Below are 24,917 nucleotides of genomic sequence, written 5' to 3' on the forward strand. Positions count from 1 at the left end.
TAAGCGTAGAAAGACCTTAATTGTGACAATACAAAGAAGGAATTTAGCCAAAGGCACACCAAGTTCGGAAACAACTGAAAATGTGCCTGAAGTACAAGCCACTACAGCAGTAGATGCTACAGATAATGGAAATCCAAGGAAGATGAAAAAGCCAAGACGTAAAATTAAGGGAGGCTGACAGCAAAGAGGCGTAAGAAAAAAGTGTCGGCACCAATGGTAGAGACTGAAGCTGATGAAGACATTGCTAAAGAGGAAGGAAAGGAGTCTGGGGAAAAAAGGACAGACAGCAAAGCAAGGAAAACCATAACCAAAAAAAGGAGAGTTACTAAACAAGGAAGACGGAAAAAAGAAGCAGAGGCACCAGCTTCAACTGGAAAGGAGGAGAAAGAGCAGGAGATAAAGGCCGAAAAGACAGATAGTGATGGTAAGTTCATGAATAAGACATATACCACATGAATAACACACTTACTACTCAGCATTTCTTGTATTTTAATAGTATCTTGAATATACGTAGTGGAGACTCAAAGTACTTGTTGTGTGTCCTGCACATGAAGATGTCCTGATTCAGGTAATGCAATTGTCTGTAGATGCTTTTACTGAGATTTTTTTCATGTTTTCGCTATGATTGATGGTTAACTTCTTTGAGCGGCATTTTAGAAGTTGGGATGTACAATATTGAACAAACTTTATGGATAACAACAAATTTTATTTCATGCGTGCAACGTTTTGATACAGATTCTTGTACTGCTGTCAGGCAGATTGATGGTGTGCACAAATTCGCCAGACTGTGGTACTTTGTTTGAGATTTCTGTATGTCTGAAGAAGATGACGTTCGTGTCAAGGAAGATGTCAGTATCTAGAGCATTACACTTAGATAAAAAATGATAATCAGAAAGATTGCATAACCTTGTTGCTTTGTGCCATGATCTCTGACTGCAAATGATACTGAAAAAAAGTGGTTCTAAAGTACAGGTAACAGGATGCCACTTTGCAAAGATATTGCATAAATGGCTGGATTCTGAGAAGTTCTTTTGCTTATCATTTCTTCTGGATGATTTGTAACTTCATGTTCTAGATTCACTGACCATACGCCAGTTGTTGACAACACAATCTCTCACATAATGCCTATCCTATCTTGAAAACCCATCCCAGCTGTACAGATAACATGTTTGTGTCCCGTTGGAGGCTGGCATGTTTACATAGATAGGTTAGCCTGTGTGGGTTAGGCTGACCGGCCTCAAATGTTTCATAGTTCAATGTGTTCTTGCAGGTGTTGGAGATAAGTTGTTGGTTTTTAAAAAAAAAAAGTTCATTAAAGTGTCCTATGGATTTCCTTGCATTACGAATATTTTTTTTATGGTTTTCTCAATCGGTTAATTTTGTCATGTAAGTGGATGAATTTGCTTATACAGCAACCCCACTTGATCTTGCCTAAGATAACAGCTGCTATAGCTGAAGCTCTGAGGTTGAAATAGTTTATTGATATTTTAATGAATTTATCTTAGGATAGTGCTTCAAATAATTTATAGACATATTACAGGGTCAAGGTTGTTCTCAAGGTCATAAGATCCAAGCAGTTTGGTTACATTATGTATATTTAGTACATTGTTCGGGTGAAAGATTTCATATGTATACAATTCAGATGCACAGTTGTGCGTGATACTTGCTCATGATGTCCTTTCTGTGTCAAGCTCATTCATGAGGTGGGTGTGTGGATTTCTTCAGGAGTGTTTTTTGGCATCATGCATGCAGTGGTAGTACCTTTTCATTGCATTTACACCTTATATTACGTATCAAGTAGATTTTAGAACACTGATATTTCAAAGATAAGGCACAACTAAATTCCTTGACGAAAATTTACCCAAAGGTCAAAATCTCATGAAAGGTTGTGATGTCATCAAATCTGTTAAATCCAACAAGTTATATAAATGTATTACAATAGAAATCTTTTAAAAATCATTCATATTTTTTACAAGTTTGTGGAAAATCAATTCATCAGTGCAGGTAAATTACACCAGAAGATGAGTATTGATAAAATGTTTGGTATTGTAGTTTACTGACACAGAGATATATCTAGTGCATTTGTACTTGGGGTCGTCATAGAAAATGTTTAAGAAATTACCTCCATAATTATTAAAGAAACATTTTTAATGATTTTCGTTTCGTATGGGACGCTGCTTTTATGCGCTATGTAATTTTCACACAGTAAAGAGGACAATCAGAAAATATTAATAGTGCTGTTTGAGACACTTGAGTTATAATATTCCTTCAAAACCATATATTTAAGTTATTGTTTTAAATCTATATTGCATAGGTTAATCTTGCATGTATCACAGTAATTCCCAACAAAATGAGTTGTAAATGACTTGAATGGTTTGCCATGATAACAGATCTTATTAGGCTTATATCAAGCATCATCATAAAAAAATATGTAAACAAATGTGATTTTGCACAATTTTCCCTCGAATTCTGTCTCATCAATTAACGCCCATGAAATGGTACATTAAAAGTGTCCAACTATGATCAAATTCATAAGAAATCTCCAAAATAGCTAGAATAGATTGCAAATACAAATATTCAAGTACTGGGACGGAAAAGTTTTCAAGCAAACCAAATGGATCAAGAAGTCTCTCTTAGTTTTCTAAATGTCTGCCAGGAATATTATTCATCGTACAGCTGTTTACAACATCATAACATCAAGCTGTAAATCACATACATCCAGTGCCTTCATTAGAAGAACTTTATGCCCTTACAATCCAAAATGACTCTGTGATTCTAACTATTGAAACCAAGTTAATGAATTACTGGTGAATAGTGATGATAGAGAGTGTTTGGAAATGGTTCCACCAATGGCACATGTCACAAATGAATACAAATGAAAGACAATGTTATTTCATGGATCTTCACGAAAGAAATATCAGGTCACTTTTACATTAGCATTGCAATCTATCTCAAACAAGTACATTTAGAGGTAATGTTTAATGTTTAGGCATCGTCACTAAGAAGTACACAACACAAACTAAATGGGCATGTTTTACTTGAATTATTCTTCCAAAGTGAGATATGCAAGGCATTGCAGTATTTGAGTGTTTCTTGGTACTTTTCGACTATTTTCTTTGGGTTTGTGTCAACATTTAAAGTGCATAACTTAACTACAATGATAGGAAAACCAAATTCTATGGATATTCAACTTCTTTATTGCAATGAGTGCAACATTTTGGTTTTCTTTGGTAGGTAATATGCAATGAGTGCAACATTTCGGTGTAGGTAATATCACCGTTATCAAACAAGTGAGGAAACATCGCACTCATTGCAATAAAGAAGTTGCCTATCCATAGAACTTGGTTTTCCTTCATCTTTACAACTTCTGAAATGCCTCTCAAAGAAGATGAAACAATATGGTTGATCTGAAAACAGCATATATATTATGGTCAATATTCTTCTACACCATATCATGATGCTCTGTAAATTCTCAATCTGATGAAAGCATAGTGATATGGTCTGTAGTTTCCATCATCATAATAGATTGATTGTATGATTCTGACAATATCAGAATGATGTGGTTATGAATTAATATGGAATATGGTTGATAACTGGAATTCATGTTTATCCATCAAAAACACATGAAAATGCTTGTACTGTTCACCTGAACGAACACTGACCAAGTGACCAGGTCAAAATATTGAGTTGCAGACAATTGTGGTCATTAATGAATCAAGTTTGGAAATGCTCATGAGCACTTTATGTTGAAACCCAGGTATTATCCCGGTGTGGGTACAAAGCATGAAACAAAATTTGATTTTCAGGAATATTGCTGAAAGCAGCATGTAATCTCACTCTCTCACCCATTTTATGGATCTGTTTAGTAGACTCAGTGACTAGGAATCATACCCTAGACAACTGCTCACTATATTGAATAACTCTATTGTCTGGTCCTTTCTCATGTATTTGTGGAAGCAATGATGGCTGAGTCTGTTACATTGCAGATTTTGTGCACTGACAGTTAGGTTCCTGTCTCTGAGAGTGTGGGTTCGAATCCTGGAAGGGACTCAAATTTCACTAAAGTACTAGAATCTGTACTTTACTGAGAAATCTAAAAAATAATGTATTTTTATGTAAATTTGACTACTTGCTGAATGGCATTGTGTATTCAGACTAATCAGAGCCCCATGAAAGTTCATATATTTTGGCATTTTCAGTAAAACCATCTTCCATAACTTGCGTTTACTTGGCTTACTACCTGGTGGACAATACAACTAACTATGAGAGACAGTCAATGGTTCATATGAAGTCTGAATCTGTAGATAATGTTTGAATGTATTCTCTCATTTCCAAGACAAACCATGTTTCTATAACCACAAAGATTGATCTCCACGATAGAGATCTCTCAAAGTATTTTTATCTTTGGTAAGTGAACCTTAATCAAAATTTATGTTTCCCTGCAGAATTTATAAGATAAGGTTTCACAATGGATCATTATCAGTTGTTATTTTGAAGACAATAAAACATTTATGCTATCATTTGTGATCCTGGAGCTTTTGAAGCTGGGTAAATTGATGTGTCAGTTTGATAGTGAACAGCAGGATAGTCTAGTGGTGAAGATTGTGGCTCATGTATTGCTGGAAATTATGTTTCCACAGGTCATATTGTAAGGCATTGTCCCTTATATCAGGATATATGGTTTTGATTTTCACATTAACAGATGAGTTCTTGATACCTTTGTCAACCTGTGTAAATTTTTCACATTAATATTAATAGTCATGGATACTAGCAAGGTTGTTAATTACACTAAAGCACTGATGATTACAGTGAGCTTAATCAGTTCCCAGTTGAACTGATCTATGGCAAATACATTCCAGAAATTGTCCTTCCACACCTTGATAGAACCATTCTTTGAAGAAGGATGAGTTGAGTTGAATTGTTAAACATACTTTGGAATAAAACATTCATTCAAACTAGAAACTACTTACAATACAATCTGCAGCAGTCTTATACAAAACTGAAAATTATCCTTAATTTCATTTGCATCTTCAGATCATCGCAACAGAAAATAAAATCTAAATCAATAAATCCATTGTCATGATATTATAATGGTATTTATAATTGATTGCCAATTAATGCTGACTATTCGCTGCAATAAATATTGAGTGATTCTCAGTAACCTTGACAATGTTTTGAGCTAAAAGTCTCCCTTATTGAAAGTCACAGCAAGTGAACTATCTATCGTTGCAAGTATGGGTGAATTATTGAACATCCTATCACATAAATGGGTTGCCTGAAAATGTATTCCAAGGCTTCATGTGATCTAAAAATAGGGTGCTGAGAATGTATTGTAAAGCCTTGAAGTGACCCCAAAATTTGATTCATGAAAATGGATTCTGCATCCTTGAGATTACCCAGAAACAGGGTTCCAGCTTTAAGGTGACCTGGAAACAGTATGACTCAAAATATCTTCCCTGTCTTGAAATTAGATGTAAATAGGGTGCTTGAAAAACTATTATGTACTTAATGTGACCTAAAATTAGGTCCCCTGCAACAGAATTTAGGTCATCTGAAAATTGTGCAGGTGAAAAATGTAATCCCCAGTGTTATTGTGATCCAAACTAGGACATTTTGTGTTCTGAAACTGTACAATTAACATGACAAGTCATTGTAATAGTATGTAAGTCTTAGTCAGTATTGCATCTTTGATGGCTTTTAAAATAGCTAGACTATCATAATGGGGTATTTGTACAGGACCATTTCAAAACACAATGGATAATGGATTTTCGCTTCGTTGTCCTTCATAAAGAACCTATAACAATCAAGCCAAGTGCATGTAATCCCCCACTTGTGGCTGTGCACTTAAAAGAATCCACTCATCTGATGGTAGGTGACCAGATGGTGGATACACGAACATGTGCAGACGCCTAGTTGCGGGTATAGTAACGTGCACTATCATTGGACAAAATACTGTGACTATGTGTGCAAGTTTACCCAGCTGCAAATTGGTACCTTGTAAGGATGAGTCTGTGTGACAACTCGTGCACTTAGCAGGCAGCATGAGGTGAATACTCCCAACGGAGTTGAATGCCAGAGAAACGACATCTGTTGATCAAGGGAACACTCCAGCGTCTGGAGCATGTACTAGTTGCATGCACATGTGCGCTATATAAATATCCTATGATAGTAACGTAACTCAGGTCTGAGTACAGTGTAAGGGAAATAACTGTTGTAGAGAAATCAGAGCTCATTTCCACATGATTTTGTGAGTGAGTTGGGTTTTACGCTGCTTTTAGCAATATCACAGCAGGGAACACCAGAAATGGGCTTCACACATTGTACACCATTGGGGAATCAAACCCGGGCCTTTGGCGTGATGAGCAAATGCTTTGACCACTAGCTATATAGACTACCCCACAGCCCCCATTTCCAAATCAAGCTACATGGAGCATATTCTATATGAATAAATACCAATGGTAGGGAATGCATGATGAATAAACAATGTAAGACAGATCTGATTGCAGTTCTTTAATAAATGAATAGTTTGTGTCTCTAGTCTTGCAGTCAAATATGTACGAAACAATCTGAACATATATTTGAGCCTTGTGGACTAATGACATTATGCAATATGTATCATGAACTTAAACAACCAATCCACAATACGATTTATTTATTGATAAACATGAAGTCCAAAGTCTCAAGACTCTGCTTGAATGGCCCATTGACACTGACATGAAATGCTTTCTAGCAATGCAATAGATAAAAAGGAGTGATTGAGTTTAGTTTTATACAGCACTCAGCAATATTCAAGTTATATGGCGGTGGTCTGTAAATAAGTCTGGACCAGACAATCCAGCACTCAACAGCATGAACATCGATCTACACAGTTGGGATACGATGACATGTGTCAACCAAGTCAGCGAGCTTGACCACCCGATCCTGTGAGTTGCCTCTTCTTGGGCTAGATGATAAGGATCTTGCTGTCAAACCTTTTTGATTTCATGCAGAATGTGTCAGCAAACTCTTGAGATGAAAATGTGATGTGTTACCTTTTGTAGCTGCTCTGCACATTTCAACTGCTCTGAGTTGCTTTTGTCGTTGTTGTTGGATTGTAAACTGTACAAAGCAATCCCCATTTTGTGATTGCAGAGTACAACATTTGCATGAAGGACTTAACATTGAAGCAAACTGACATTATATATAAGATGAATAAGACAGAACTGTGTTGTTCTTTACCTCGAGATGAAACAGCATTCCTGTTGACCATTGCTAGAAAACATTTTTGTGAAAAAGAAAACTCAGCTTGTTTAAACACAATTTCCAGTCTTCTAGCATTTTTCGCCATCATGAGAGTTACTTCCATCTGATATATTGATCATGCTTCAGACGTTTATTAATTATATAGGCAGCCAAATATATACCAGCCAAACAATTTTTGTATCTCCCTGAAGGTCAACAAATATCTCTGGTTTTAGTCTTCTGACAGAATTTGATGCGAGTGTTTATTTTAGTACAGAATATTTTTGGCATATAGGAGTAATAAGAAAGATCACATCTATTTAGATGCTTTTGTCCATACACAGATTTTAAATTCTTTAAATATCAGAATGGCAACACATTCACAAACAAATGCAACCAGGAAATTTACCTGATATTATCATCAGATAGTGCCATAAATAATTCTTGATATCTTTAAATATAGGGTTCAGTTGTTCATGAATTCAAAGTTCACCTTTGCAGTTTTCTTTTCCATGTTGTTATCCATCAATGATATAATTATGGTTGTATTTTGCAGAACATTTATGCTCTCTTTATATCTTTTGATTATCAGTTCTACAAGAAAATTAACATTATGTTACTGCATTTTATGTGCATGCCTTTAATTAGATTGTACTGGCTATATATCCCTTTATCTGAATAGGGAGAGTAAATGTTCACAGCAGTTTTAATGGTATGGAGTATAGTTTCAAGTTTCAAAATAGATATAAATCTTTATCAAATCATGGAGTGAGTGAGAATGGTTTTACGCCGCTTTAATATTCCAGCAATATCATTGTAAGAAAACCAGAAATGGACTTCGCACATTGTACTCGTGGGGAATCGAACCTGGGTCTTCTTCATGGCAAGTGAATGCTTTACCTATTGGACTACAGCATTACTCCTAAATTCAATACAGAAATGTTTCAAGATGTATACTATTTAAGCAAATATGTAGTATGATTATGATGAAGATATTTACTGTTTATTACTTCATCCCTTTTATATATTGTGTTGTCAAAGATACCAGCGATGCTTGTCTCCTCTATATCAGAAACTAAAGATCATATATTACTGTATTTATTAGGCTTCAATCAAAATGACATGAAAGTACATTTAATTCTATTCTGTTCTATTTCCAAATTCATGATCTCTACCATCAGATTTCCATCTATTGCTTCTTTAATGTAATTGATATCACCTAAAGTTAAAAGTGTAATTGTCAAGTTAGTGAACAAATATGGCCTGCAGTCCACACAATCCCACTGTGAGTCTGGTACCAACTAACTAATAGTTGTTGACATAATAAGTAATGATCCATGACAGCAACTGCAATAGCAAGAACTTAGGTTCAGAAATGCCTTGCATTTGACAGTCTGGCCTTCGAAGGGGCTTAGCATTGATGAAATGTGTCTATGTTTGGAAATATCTTATATTTTATTTTTAAATATATTTTTGCACAGTTGCTTTATCCCCGGCGCTTATTAGAGGAAATACGGTGGTATATATTTCTCAATAATTCATGATGTCATCATTATGTAAAAGAATGCCATAAAACTCCAGAAATTTGTTGTCCAACCATAATATTATTCTACGTTCAGCTAGGGTTCAGCCAGGCTTGAGCGTGCTTTCAGCCAGGAACCATCTGATGACATTACAAGAACAACTAAGGACAGGAGACCTTCCCTACTTCATAGTACACATAGGGCAGATCGTTTCTAAGATAGTTATACAATCAACATGATTGTGTCTCATGTTTCAGTCATATGTAGGTTATTTTCAGTTTTCTTTACAGCTGATATAATTGATAAAAATTATCGCTGATGATATTTGGTGTTTCTGGTGTCAGGTAGGGCAGATATAGAGAGTGAAAGTTACTGCTTTGCAGCACTGAAATGAAAATTATGTTTCGCTGCTGGTGGTTTTTCATGGTTGACCCGGGGCGGTGGGGTAGCCTAATGGTTAAAGCGGTCACGCCGAAGACCCGGGTTCGAGTCCCCACGTGGGTACACAGTGTTAAGCCCATTTCTGGTGTCCCCTGCCGTGATATTGCTGGAATATTGCTGGAATAGGCGGCGTAAAACTAAACTCACTCACTCATGGTTGACCCCATCACATATAGGTTCAACAAATTGCTGATCAGGACCCTGTAATACTAAGACCACCATTAGCTCCCATGTCCCATGCTTTAACATAGGCCTACACCAGTATGCCACTATGATATGTTTGTGGAGAGGGACATTCTATTGTATGTCTCTGTGATACTGGAACCTGTGCTTTTTTTCTGAACACTTAGGTTAATGGTAATCAGTAAACAGACACAAGCTTTAATTTTTGTTGAATTATTTTTTAAAACTGCCACTGCATAATATACTACCCATCAAAAGTTTAGCCTCACTTAAAGCACTCTCTATATGTTATGCATATATGAATTTCTCCACTAACTTTGGGGAACCAACTGCAAACTTTATGCAGATGAATTGCACGAGGATCATGCATTAAATTGCTAAAATGCATGTGCAAATATCTTGCATGTGATCAGCTGTGTTGTGGTGTAAAATTTTGTTAAGAACTGGCCAATTTTCAATCAGTTTCATCATTTTTTTAAACCATGACAATAATCTTTTCAAATTATGAATTTGTTTTACAAGACATCAGTTCATGTGTAAACAATACCTTTAAACAGTAGGGAAAATTGTGCAAAATCTAGTTTAGAAGAGTTGACTTAAGTAAGTCAGGCTACATTTACACTAGTGAGTCTAAACTTTTGATGGGAAGTATAGATTGAATGCTGCTAAAAGCAGCATAAAACCATATTCACTCAGTCAATACTCACATCCTTATAATTCCCCAGTTTGTATTTAATCACAATGTATTACCTGGGGCGATGTGATCCTATGCATTCTCCTTATCTTAAGTGTTGATATTTAATTAATAATATAACCTTTCCACAATTTTAAATTATTTTCATAATAATGAGACTGCTTGCTATCATATTCAAGTTGGAAATGATAGCATGATAGACTCAAACAGATGTAATAAAAGTCTTTCAGTCCCACAAGGTTCTGCTGCAGATCTTACTGACCTTTCCATGCAGAGATTTCAGATATAGGGATTATAATTTTGTGTTAAGATTGTGCAGATGGCAGACTTGATCTTTTCGGATTACGGTCAGTAACTGGACAGGTATCCAGAGGGTTTCACCAAAAACGTATGTATATCATTGAAACAATTCTGAGGTTTTGGTTAAACAGATTGGCAAGGAATTTTGTTACTTAGTTTGTCTCCAAAAGCTACCAATATCTGTTTGACTGAAATGATGTAATGAAAACTGACACAAAGATAAAAGCTTTTATCTATAATTTGGTTTTTGGTTGAGATTAGCAGTGATTTCCTACAATGATGGAGGGGGCTTATGTTGCTTTAATTTAGAAAACCTAATTAGAAAACAGAAATAGCGCTAAAATAAAATGACATTTCACAAAATCAATTAAAGCAGGCTCTCTGAGACAATAAGGAGTTGTCACATGAACATGTTAGTTGTATTATTTACAGCTAGCTGGAGGATGACATTATGACCATTTGCTAACTGATGACTTATGAAACTAAACAATGGAAACCCTGATGAGGGCACTAATTGATGGTTTTCTTGACTTTCACTCCAATATCTGTGGATGTATTCAGTAATCTGCTGCCTGCAGCAACTGACAGTGTCCTTCCAAGTTAAAAATATGTATTTTCACCATAAAAAGTGATGTTTGTGATTCTTTTTGAAATTTTGTGGCTTTTGGAACCAAAAAGCTTAAAGGTCAAATTGATCAGGGGTTGGTCATTCTTGGGCACGACAAAGCAAATGTTTTAGAAAATATTTATGAATATCTCCTAGTGCTGGAGGGATTGATCGAATGACTTGTCAATCATCTATCTAGCTTACATCAGCACAGGAGACTAGTCAATATTCATGAAAAATGAAACATTTAATTAAATTTCATAAAGTATGCTTCTTATTGTTATGTTTGTTAAATCAAGATGTAAACAACTGATGCAGTTTCCTGACTCATAAAACTGTGATGTAAACAACATACTTGAATGAGTGTCTCAACATGAAGTATCCTCAATATTCTTGATCATGGTATTAATTGGTGCCTGTTTCGTTTGAACAATGTTATGATTGTGTCCCATTGTTGCCTGAATGAGTGTTGAGGGTGGATTTACAATTATATTCGATTATTGATCGATTTACTGACCTCCGATTATCGATCTGCATATTTTGAGAGATAACCAGCATTAATATCATCATTGTAGACATCTTGAATTTGTTCCTCATGTGTTTCACTATAAAAGTGGACTATCATTATTATTATTATTATTATTATTTCATGTGAAAGTCTGTATGTATACACTCACGCATGCATGCACGCATGCACACACACACACACTGATATCATGCTCCCCATTCATTGTGATATCTAAGTCCATACAGAGGATATTTTAAATGTCTCATTACACTGGGACTATTTTTGGGAGACAGGTCCCAGTTCCACAAAACAACCTTAACTTAAGCCAATGTTAAAGTAAGGGAGGCCTTAGCGCTTCTCTCGTTTGTGAAATGTGGCCCTCATTTCGGGGCTGTCCCAGAGCTACAAAAACAAGTTGACATATCGATAATTACTTCAAGTCTCCTCCTGTAGAAAATTGATTTTACGTTGGCCTTGCAAGCAGTTTTATAGAGCAAATGAGCTGTGTTTATGGCAAGTTGATTCTGTCATAGATACTTTAACCTTGGGCTCCGCAGTATTGTTGAAACAAAATATGTTTCCAGAATAGATATATTCTGATTCGACAGTGGGCATTGTCCTTAGAAGCTGTGGATATTTCATAATTGAATAGGAGCTGTGGGGTAGTCTAGTAGTTAAAGCATTCTCTCATCATGCCAATACCCTGGGTTCGATTCCCCAACTGGGTAAAATGTCTGAAGGCTATTACAGGTGTTCACCTTTGTGGTATCGCTGTAATATTATTTAAAGCAGCATAAAACTATACTCACTTACTTATGTTATCATGGGACCCTCTATTATCGTGGTAGTTAATGTTGTCGCCATCGGGATTATGAACGGCTACTGACATTTAGCATTTTATATATATTTTCAGTTGACTGATGTTTAATCTTCATTTCTGTCACAAATAATGTGACACATGGTCGCTACTCGTTTAATACCATTGCGGCAATTCCGATTGTCTCGTTTGACCCGGAAATTGAAGCAACTCTCTATTATCGCGGTATTGCTATTTTCTTACTATGGCACGCGGTACAAGCAGATGACACTGTGAAACGTTTACTAAGACAAGTAACGAATCTAAATAGTTTGATCATTAAAAAATATTTAGGAATTTCATTCACATTAGTAATCTCATCATGCTTTTAACCCAAACATCTGAAACTTCTATTCATTTGGATACAAGGTAACAATAACGTTACAAAATATTGTTTTTCCGGCTTAAAACATACCATACAAGTTGCTGCCGTGTGCAGAGTGAAGTTGCATAATACGTCACTTCCTGTTATATTTTTAGCATGGAAAATATGCACATGACCTTATTGTTGTCGCAGGATTGCTCTTGATGAAGTAAGTTTTGATTCCTGCTAGATGTAAGGGCAGTAGGGGTCATACCAGTTTCAAAATGTTCTAGAACTTACTGAAAAGATGAATGCTTTAATATTTCTCCGATTACACATAACATTCCAATGAAATAAATGACTTTTTCAAGAGCGATGAATATATTTTACGTAATTTGCATATGTAAACAGCCGATGCGGGCGTGGTGTTTCTGCTTTCCCGATGTTTTCGCGTGCCACGATAATAGAGAGCGGGCGATAATAGAGAGTCCCACTATAACTTCCATACTTTACATTGTCTTGTCAGTGGGGCGGTGGGTAGCCTCGTCGTTAAATCTTTCGCTCATCACACCGAAGACCCAGGTTCGATTCCCCACATGGGTACTGTGTGTGAAGCCCATTTCTGGTGTCCCCTGCCATGATATTGCTGGAATATTGCTCAAACGGCATAAAACTAAACTCACTCACTCACTTATAGCAGTGTATGGCTAAGATATCTTTGTGAAAAGTGGACCCTGGATTGTATGTCTCTGTCATACTTGAACCTGGTGATCTCACTCACTCACTGGGATAGCCTTGTGGTTAAAACAATGGCTTGTCAGGGCAAAGACCTGGGTTTGTTTCCTCACATGGGTACAATGTGTGAAGCCCATTTCTGGTGTTCCCCGCCGTGATATTGCTGCAATATTGCTAAAAGTGCCTTAAAACCAAACTCACTCATTCACTCACTTTGCCATGACAAGTGAACATTTTAACCACCTTCCCCTGAGAGTCACTATTATATACACAATAGAAACCATATATAAACAGAGATGTCAACAAATAACCACCAATACCCTGATGAAAGTTACAACAAGCATGATAAGCGGGTTATAGATAACTTTAGTAAAAAAGAATTGCAGTGAAAAGGAGGGAAGTGCATTTACGGAAATAATTCATCAAACAAGTAGCTCATTTTTAGTGAATTATTGTTGAAAACATGTCAGTGAGTGAATTTAACTGCCCATGAATGGTAGTAGTTTTCCTGTAGCATTAAAGATTCGACATTTCAACCTTGGGATATCCATGGATAGTCATGGAAACTATTAACCCAGTGGGAGGTAAGAGATTATATAGGAGTATAGCGATAGCTTACATTTCTTTGAGAAGTCACAGCTATCTTGAGAACAACAAAGGATCTGTTGCATGCAATCTTGAAAGCATTGATGTCCTATACCTGTCATGGGAGATTGCCTCTTATGATTAAATAATCATGTCAAAAGTGGATTTAGTGTGTGTTGTGGGACTGTTATGGAGATTGTGCTGTATTAGGATCGTCCATACTCTTTGAGAGCTCAACAAACCAATCCTATGGGAACGAGGACACAGTTTTAAAGCCTTTGTTTCAGGCAAGCCCTGTATCCTCTGAAATACTTCTGGGTGAAATTTTGCATAAGCTTTAAGTTATTGTTATTTGTATACATGGATGATGACATCAGTATGTGTATCTGTCAGTAATTATTTATTGTACTGGTTAACAAAAACCAACACTACCAACCCATATATAACTGTCTGGAACAGATGTTGGTAATCATAGCCAGAGTGAGAGTGTAGGCAGGTGAGTAGGTAACACCAGTTTGACTATTATTTCTGTTTTATCACAGTGTAGCAGCTTAATGAAGGAATCCAGATTTTGGACATTTTTGACCTGGTGAAACTGAGTAAATAATATTAGTGGCAGTAGAAATTGTGAATTTATTAGGAGTTGTTACTGATCACAGCAAATGGCAGAAGTATTTTGAGATGTTGACAGTAGTTGGAGCCCAATTCTCACAGTGTCTGGATGTGAGAATTATCTGCCACTGTTTGTTTATGAACATGAGAGGTGCGATTGTTCCAGATTAGGTTCAGGAAAGGAATTTCCCCAGATGGTTGACTGCAGCTGTGTAAGAGGACAAGAGGGGATTTCAGGCATTTTACGACCTTTTGAAAAATCCAAATTTATTTTGGCCAAATATTGGGAGCTCATTCATTGAAGAGCTTAAATCACATATGCCAAGCCAATCAGTGAATTATAGTTTTACTTTTGTACATCGTATCCCAATTGCATAGATTGCTCATGCTGTTGATTGTCTGGTTACTTACAGATTGCTACCATATATCTGGAATATTGCTGAGTGAGGCGTTAAGCAACAAACCAACCAATTTACTTTTGCACATAAAAAGAGCCCATAGCATTATGTCAGGGCTCCAGATAAGGGCCATATTGGTGTATGTACGGATAAAAAATATGCACGATACGGTAGGAAATAATTTGGAAAACGTAGCAGATACACACGACGACAATGGTCCTAGAATCATTTACAGACGTATGTATCTGAAAAAGTATTGTTTTCTTGTTTATTGACCTGTTTACACAAGAAAAGCAACGTTGTGGTGCATATATGACATGAAACACAAGGTTACAGATATGCCATTAAATTCCATTCAGTACTCTTAAGATTTTCCAGTACTCCTATATTGAAAAAATAAGGAGTATGTACTCCTGATGTTGAAAAATTATCTGGAGCCCTGATTATGTTGTTTCCAAATTGAGTTAAAGCTTTATGAAATGATCACCTTGTTAACTGATTGTGGATTTTGAGATCAACATTTGTTCTGTATGTTATACCATTACTTATAATAGATTACTAACTAGTCAATATGTTTACAACCGTGCAGTTTTATGCCCAGCGATTCTCCATAATGTGTCACCATACGTTTTATTGATAGAGATGATATTTCACACCGGTACATGTTTCATTAAAAAGAGCCATTAGTTATGTCCTATAACCTACCCATTCATTACTTGCATGCTTTAACATATACATATTGAGATTGTGTTTGTAGTTGAGTACTTGTAACTGGTTTCTGAACAAATATATTGCATCAGTTCTGATTCAAGCATAACAATTCTTACAAATACATTATTCTGTCTGCAGTGTACATTGACAACTAGTTTCACAGCCACATGTTACAAGTCAGTTTATTACCATCAATGTGCTATTGCCAACCTGACACATACTATGGTGTTAAGATTGCATAAGCAGAACAGCTGTCGAAGCTAAAGACACATGATATGTGCTTATGCTGCTGGTAGAACCGTACCATAGAAACAAGCTCGGCTGTCCTCATCGCCCTTGGTCACCCAGTGTAATATGTCGTGAGTTCTCCAACAGTATTAAGGATAAATTAAAAAGTAAATTCAACTGAAGTCAAGATTGATTTGGCAAGGCTAGATTGTCTAAGAGCTGTATTTAAGCAGTGTTTCCGAAACCCATTTGGGTTATATTCTTTTGGAGATGTTTATTTTTAAATGATAAGTTTATTTCAGAGACAAAATGTTAATTTAATCTCAGTATTATCATAAATACACTGGACCCGTTCTCTACCATACCTTTGTTTCAGAAAGAGTTGTGTTTTACGTTGCTTTTAGCAATATCCAGTATCAATTAGGGGGACACCAGAAATGGGCTCTACACATTGTACTAATGTGGGGAATCGAACCTGGGACTTCGGCATGATGAGCGAACACTACCATTGGGCCACGATTGCACAAAAGTTATTCTCACCATCCAATACAAATGAACTGGAATTCAGCATAGATGATATATTTGATAGAATCACATATTTTACCCAGGTGGGGAATTGAATCCCAGGATCTTCAGTGTGACGAGCACATGCATTAAGAAGTGGGCTACCCCACCCCCGATAAGCTAAATATTTCCAGCAAGTCGTTTGAGAGGGGTAACTGAAACCATCTTCTATCATGACACTCATGGTTGGCCTTTTAGCTTGATGTCAGTCTCAAAGATGTTTGTCAAGCAATGAATAAATATTCTTTGTATAAAAAAAGAATTTACAAAAAGAATTTAGTGTTTTTTAAAAGAAACAAAAAAGACAAAAAATTAGTCTCATCTTAAGTATATAACTTTAACACTGCATCTTTTGTATCACCTTAAGTCCAAGTAAAAAGTTAAAGCCAAATACGGAATAAACCATTAACAGACAAGATAAGGCAGTAACTATTTGATTTTCTTGGGAGGACTGGGATCACATAGTAAAACAAGTTTTTTGAAGAAAATGCTTAAAAATATAATTATGCTTAAGATTGTTGGAAAAAGAAAGGATTTGTCTGCAACAAACAATATATATAACTGCATAATGCTTTTAGGCTCATAATATATTTAAAAAAAGAGATCTCTTTTCACAGATGAAGCTAAGAAACACAGCAAATCTCAATAAATGACCCTCAGGTGGTGGTTACAGGCGATCAAATCAAGAAGGGGTCAGACATGATGACTTAGTTGATAGTGTGTTGTCGTTTGCCTTGTCGTGTGATATAATCAAGAAGAAAATATATTTGAAGGGGAAACACATAAATAGACCAACAAACCTCCCTTCGTGCTGTGTGAAAAGCTATTGATAATCTACAGAGAAAGAAAGCAAATGAAAGTTGATTTGTTGTAAACATGAATATTCTATTAGGAGTCAATTTTATGAGATGGAACCTATTGCACTCAATGCACCATTAGATTATAACCTTGATGCACCAGACAAAAAACAGGTTGCACCTGCTGCTCTTAATGCATTCAAAAATAGTGCTGGAGTTGGGTATTGATGATGAATAACATCATTTTAACTAAATTATTCTGTGTCTGATATGATCATTATATCTTACTCCATAAAAATTCATGACATGAACATTAACAGTCATTCAATTACTTTCCATGTAGACATCAGAGTCACTGCTTTAAGTTATTTCTTTATGTTTTTCAGCTGAATCGTGTTCTTTGAACAGCAAAATATTTACTTGCTCTATGCTTTGGGACAGTGGGGTAGCCTAGTGGGTGAAGCGTTTGCTCATCACAATGAAGTCCCGGGTTCCATTCCACACATGGAAACAATGTGTGAAGCCCATATCTGGTGTCCCCTGCCATGATATTGCTGGAATATTGCTAAAAGTGGCGTAAAACCATGCTCATTTACACACTCATCACTCTAAATGCTTTAATCGGACCCTGATTTTGAATGATAATCTTGCCTGAATGAGTGAGTCTGCAGCTTCATACACTATTGAATACATATCATGGTAGCTGTATTGCAAGAAATGGGCTCAAGGTTCACCCATCTGGACTAATGCTTAGTTACAAAGTGTATGCAATTTGTATGGAAACTGTTAATTCCAGTTTAATGAGGAGGAACCCAGTGGAATGGAGATTCAGGACCTGTAGAAAGTCTAGACTTGCTTCTGGGGAAGGCAAAAAAAAAAAGTTTGGGATTGGGACAGGTAACCTGGGGGACATGTGGATAATCAAGTCTACATATCAAAACAAAAGAGGTTCACTTTTTGTTTTGCCATAAGCTTTTTGATAAAGAAAAATACTTTTGATGCAGAGAAGCTGATGTCAATCAGGCTTAATTAAAAATTTAAAAATTTGACCTTTACTTTCCTGGTTTATGGGGACTGGGGGGTTGCCTAATGGTTAAGACATTCACTTGTCACGCCGAAGGACCGGGTTCAATTCCCCACATGGTATGTTTGAAGCCCATTTCTGGTGTAATATTGCTGGAATAAATGTGGGGTAACTCACTTACTTACATGTTTATAGGTTTGGTTGCAAGTCTTACATTAAGATGGTGAATTATGACTTTCATATCTGTTTATGTAGATGTTATGGTAAAGGAACATACATTCAGTGATGGTCATTTTATGTATGGTTTAAAATGTGAATGTTAGGAATGATGATGAGTTTGATCGGTTTTTCTTTTTAATGTCCTTTCTAACCTCAATATTGTCCTAATATCTGGTTATTTTAATGAAATCAATTTGATTTGACTTTCTTGACATACAAGACTTTCTTCAAAGCCGCAACAGTTTCTGAACAGAAATAAGAAAATATTATTTATCTAACATTTTCAAAATTTGATTGAAATTTCATCAAGTATTTTGAAATATTATTACAGTTGCCCATAAAAAAAAATCTTAATTAATAGGATTTCCTTTGAAAGCAAGGCTATAGACGTCGTTTGCAATGACAAGAAACAGATTAATATCGGATATCAATGCGTCATAATCACTTTCTTGTGTGCAAGCTGTCATAAACTTAACTGAAATCTAGAAGTGTGCTTGTGTCACTGAGCAGAAAAAAACAATACATGGCAGGGTAATACCATGCCAAAGTAGCTATACTAGGTATGATATTCATCACAAACTCCTGATAACAGTAATCTGACCCCACACCAGTCTGGATGATAATACCAACCTGGTTTCTTGAAATGGAATATATAGGTATGAAGATTGCGTTACTTCAGCAAATTAGCAAGTCACATGATCACCAGTTGATGTCTTTGTCACAGTGACAGGAAATACACATTTGTCTACAGGAAAACGTTGTTAGCTGTCATGGTAGTGAAAGCTACAAGCAGGCGTATCTCAGGGATGAAATGTCACGGTCACTGGCGACTGGTTTGCTTTGTTTCGCTTCAGATGATTGCCTCCAAGGCTTGTAAATTTCAGTGCTTGCTAATTTCAGCTGTAATGATAAGTTTAACTGAGGTCAACCCTGGTCTGCATCTGGGTGACATTTACCAGCAATCATAGATTTTCAACAAGTGAGAGTTGGTCGATGTGTTTGGCATGTCTATTTCATACAGTATTGTAGATGTATGTATCGACGTTGTAAGCTTCCATTGGAGTGTGTATACTACGTGTACACCTGTGCTTCGCTTGACGTGTGCTGTCTGTCACTAAGGAGGGCTCAATGATTGGTAAGTCAGGCTTGTGTTGCATGTTGTGGATTTCCGTTTTATTGATTGATGGAAAGATACCTATGCTGGGTGTTATCAATATCATTGCCCTTTCATCCAATACTTATTTACTACTCATTAACCTTTCCATGTAGTGTTGACAATGTACAATGTAGATATGATAACTGTAATATAGTTTTACTGTCTTTTTATATGGCAGTTTACATTCTCCTTTCTTTGAAAATATGATAATATAGAAAATATTTCAATGTCTTTATTAAGAATCTTTTTGATGTGAATTAATAAATTTCAAATTGTATAAAATATTTCAATTCTATTTTCGAAGTTCAAGAAATGTTAATAATTTTTTATCATTAATGCATTTTAATGTTATTCAGCCAGTATAACAACACTACCCCATGGTATAAAATTCAGTAAATTATGAAATATTTCTTTGTATATACCCTGTCTTCTGTAATATCTCATTTTGTTATTGTATAGGGCAAATCATTTACATATTTTGAGAGAGGGCTCAGTAACGTAATGTGAAAATTTGTTTCTTCATAATGTTTAGATAAAAAGATATATTATTTCATCCTCAAAGTCAGCCGATGGAACCAATAAGCTGTGTAAATATAGCAATGCAAACTGTTATCATGATCCATCAAGAGACGTCCAATAAACGGTATTTGTAAATATGTCAATATGTGAAGTGTGATATCTATACGTGTGTCATTTGTAATCATAATCATATATATTTTAGAAACACTAATAACACCCAAAGTTGATTGACGTATTTTTATTGATGGCAAATGCTAGACATGTATTTGGTAAAATAAGTAACTCAAAACATTACAATGGCTATCCACAATGAAATTATAAAAAGTGCTCCAACAAGCATTATATTTTAAGTAAACAAGTCAGAAATTGGGTCGGCAACTTATAGTTCAGTTTATTCAGTGTTTATGAATTTAGCTCAATCTTTAATGCATCAACTTTTCACTTAACTGATCTTATTATTATCATGCTCAAAACATGTGTACACAAATTTTGGGGGCAGTGGGATAGCCTATTATGATGGTTAAAGCGGTCGTTCATCACGCTGAAGACCTAGGTTCGTTTCCCCACATGGACACAATGTGTGGAGCCCATTTCTGGTGTCCCCTGCCAAAGGTGGCGTAAAACCCAACTCACTCACTCACAAAATTTGAACATGACAGAAGTGGGAAAAGACAACTATAATGTCGCCTAGATGTGTCCACCATGGTCTTGTTCTGAAAGTGTATTCTATTACACTACCTGTATATAGGTCATGGTCATTAAACAGAACGTTAGTATCAAGGAAATTAGGTTGTTAGGTAGCCTAGTGGTTGAAGCATTTGCTCGTCATGCTGAAGTTCCCTACATGTGTACAAAGTGTGAAGTCCATTTCTGGTGTCCCCCGCTGTGATATTGATGGAATATTGCTAGAAGCGACAACTCACTCACTCACTCACTCACTCACTCACTCACTCACTCACTCACTCACTCACTCACTCACTCACTCACTCACTCACTCACTCACTCACTCACTCACTCACTCACTCACTCACTCACTCACTCACTCACTCACTCACTCACTCACTCACTCACTCACTCACTCACTCACTCACTCACTCACTCACTCACTCACTCTTCTGAATGTGCTTCATCAGTTCAACTCTTAAAAACACAGGAACCATCACTAAAACAGCTAAGGCAATCTGTACACAAACCAAGACCAACAAGTTCAAAATCGATGAGTCCAGATGGTGTGGTCAGTGATTGAGTATGTACATGAACTATGTCTCCTTTTGAATGATTAGAATTAGATTGATTACCTATGACTAAGATAGTAATCCTGAAGTAATTGATCATATTTTGGTCAAAACTGATGTTGGTCAATATGAAATGGTTAACATATATGTGACCGTAGCACAGAAATAATAAAATGAAAGAAGAAACAAAAGATAAAAGTCATTCTTTAAGGACTAATGTAGTTCCAACAGGAAACACACCAACTAATAAAATCTAAATTTCATAACAAAGAATCAAGTTCAAATCCTTGAAAAGTTGAAAGTATAACATACGCTATTTTTAACTCAGGCTGTTTGTGACTGAAGTCTAAAGGGCAGAACCTAACTTCATCCTATACCTGGATGAAACAACCTTCTGTCCAAATTGTCAACAAAATGTCACCATGGTGTGTGAGAGTGCTATAATTTCGCTCTAGGTTCACGATAACTGTTTCCATCGTAGCATTAAGGTGTTGCCAGCGTTCAAATAGGTATACTGTACAATTGCCGATCAGTCATGCAGTAGGTTCATGACAAGTGCATGATAAGAAGACATGTGTGCATAACCATTCATGACATTGTCTCTTGTGTACTGTCTGTCAGTGTAGTGTGGTAAAGCTAAAGTTGTTGCTGGATGGACATGAGCAAGGATGTCCAGGAGAAAATATCTCTCTCTGATATACTTCTTTTCTCTCCCTCTCTGCTTCGCTTCTCTCCTCTCCCTCTCTGCTCTATTTCTCTCCTCTCCTCTCCCTCTCTGCTCTACTTCTCTCTTTTCCCTCTCTGCTCCACTTCTCTCCTCTCCCTCTCTGCTCTATTTCTCTCCTCTCCCTCTCTGCTCTACTTCTCTCTTTTCCCTCTCTGCTCCACTTCTCTCCTCTCCCTCTCTGCTGTACTTCTCTCTTCTCCCTCTCTGCTGTACTTCTCTCTTCTCCCTTTCTGCTCTACTTCTCTCCTCTCCCTCTCTGCTGTACTTCTCTCTTCTCCCTTTCTGCTCTCTTCTCTCCCTCTCTCTCTCTGCTGTACTTCTCTTCTCCTCTGCTGTACTTCTCTCTTCTCCCTCTCTGCTCTCCCTCTCTCTCTTCTTCTCCCTCTCTGCTGTACTTCTCTCTTCTCCCTTTCTGCTCTACTTCTCTCCTCTCCTCTCTGCTGTACTTCTTCTCTCTTCTCTCCTCCTCTCTCTCTGTACTTCTCTCTCTCTCCTCTCCTCTCTGCCTTCTCTCCTCTTCTCCTCTCCCTTTCTCCTCTCTCTCTCCTCCTCACTGCTCTACTCTCTCCTCTCCTCTCCTCTCTGCTCTACTTTTCTCTCTCTCTCTCTCTGTCTCTCTCCTCCTCTCCCTCTACTTCTCTACTTCTCTCCTGTACTTCTCTCCCTCCCTCTGTGCTCTACTCTCTCTCTTCTCCTCTCTGCTCTACTTCTCTCCTCTCCTCTCTGATCTGCTTCTCTCCTCTCCTCTCCTCTGCTCTCTCTGCTGTACTTCTCTCTCCCTGTCTGCTCTATTTCTCTCCTCTCCCTCTCTGCTCTGCTTGTCTCCTCTCCTTTGCTGCTCTACCACCACTCTGGTAGACTCCAATCCATTAATTTCATTCTTGGAAAGCATTATTTATAACCTTGTTTATTTATTAATTTCAGTCTGGGAAAGCATACTTCTCTCCCTGTCTGCTCTATTTCTCTCCTCACCCTCTCTGCTCTGCTTCTCTCCTCTCCCTCTCTGCTGTACTTCTCTCCCTCTCTGCTCTATTTCTCTCCTCTCCCTCTCTGCTCTGCTTGTCTCCTCTACCTTGCTGCTCTACCACCACTCTGGTAGACTCCAATCCATTAATTTCATTCTTGTGTGGATGTGTAGTCAATTGCCCTTTTACTTCTGCAAATACCAGACTTGTGTTAAATTACGGAAACGTGCTAAGTGAATGGGTGTGTCACCAATCTTGTTGTTACTTCTGCAAATACCAGACGTGTTATTTTACGGAAACGTGCTAAGTCAATGGGTGTGTCACCAATCTTGTTGTTGCTTCTGCAAATACCAGACATGTGTTATTTTACGGAAACGTGCTAAGTGAATGGGTGTGTCACCAATCTTGTTGTTACTTCTGCAAATACCAGACATGTGTTATTTTACGGAAACGTGCTAAGTCAATGGGTGTGTCACCAATCTTGTTGTTGCTTCTGCAAATACCAGACATGTGTTGTCGTACAGAAACATGCTAAGTGAATGGGTGTGTCACCAATCTTATTGTTACTTCTGCAAATACCAGACATGTGTTGTCTTACGGAAACATGCTAAGTGAATGGGTGTCACCAATCTTATTGTTACTTCTGCAAATACCAGACATGTTGTCTCATGGAAACATGTACAATGAACAACTATGTTATTAATCTTATTGTTACTTCTGCAAATACCAGACATGTGTTATCTTACGGAAACATGCTAAGTGAATGGGTGTGTCACCAATCTTATTGTTACTTCTGCAAATACCAGACATGTTGTCTCATGGAAACATGTACAATGAACAACTATGCTATTAATCTTATTGTTACTTCTGCAAATACCAGACATGTGTTGTCTTACGGAAACATGCAAAGTGAATGGGTGTGTCACCAATCTTATTGTTACTTCTGCAAATACCAGACATGTTGTCTCATGTCAACATGTAAAGTGAAGACTGGTATGATTTCAGAAATTCTAGCTTATATCCTTTTAGTGTATTTCCTACAGTAACAATATTTGTGGAATCAACCTCTACGAGCAAATCATCTTATATATATTTTCAAGTTTAGGACTTGTTTAAGAATGAAGTTTTGCTGTCCCCTGAACTGGATAGCTGATATAACACACATTATCATAGGAATAGATATGTAATTTGGCTGTATGTTCCAGACATCAAAATTACTTCTAACTGAAAATCCACTTTTTGGGGCAAGATGTGGTTGCATTTTGAAGGTTTCATTACAATGTTGCAATTATACCAAGAAAACATCATTATCTATAGCATTACAGTAAAAAGTATCAAATATCTTATCATCACCGTTGTCATCATCATCATCATCATCAACATCATCATCATCAAAATAGGTGCATTTTGTTTTATCTATGGTAATATACAACCAGACTTTAGAATTTTATATCCTCAGTTATGCGTTTGCGTTCAATATTGGACATATGTCATATGCCTTACAATTGAAACCGAATACAGATACAAATATCATCTTGCAGATATCCAGTAGTCTGTTGAAATCGAATGTCACCTCTCGCTTGATTTCAGTCTAACACTGCCGTTAATACTTCTTTTTCTGTCTTGGAGATGAACAGAAATGTCAGGCTAATTTTAGTACCGTTTGATATTTATTTTGTCTGGATTTTGTCAAGGAGACTGTGAGTAGACCGAGTATGGCGTTCTTGTTTGCTTGTATGTGTTTCCGACATGATATCAGATCATTTCTACGGTAGGATTTATCATGACGTATTGCCTGCTGACTT

At 36.7% G+C, this 24,917-nt stretch overlaps 1 protein-coding gene across 2 annotated transcripts in view; it reads left to right on the forward strand.

The window, feature by feature from the left end:
- The first annotated feature begins 201 nt into the window (after positions 1-201).
- Positions 202-24,917, forward strand: part of LOC124268520 (cell surface glycoprotein 1-like) — a 48,736-nt gene continuing 24,020 nt past the window's right edge. Inside the window, exon 1 of one of the 2 annotated variants that reach the window (XM_046703510.1) lies at positions 202-424. In XM_046703510.1, the coding sequence (XP_046559466.1) occupies positions 214-424 (211 nt within the window). In that variant the 5' untranslated portion in view covers positions 202-213. Of the gene's footprint in view, positions 425-19,561; positions 19,646-24,917 lie in introns of those variants that run through there. The other variant, XM_046703517.1, reaches the window with a different exon arrangement.

Source organism: Haliotis rubra, unplaced genomic scaffold, assembly GCF_003918875.1.
Source record: "Haliotis rubra isolate DU_JTF1 unplaced genomic scaffold, ASM391887v1 Scf101, whole genome shotgun sequence".
NCBI lineage: Eukaryota > Metazoa > Mollusca > Gastropoda > Lepetellida > Haliotidae > Haliotis > Haliotis rubra.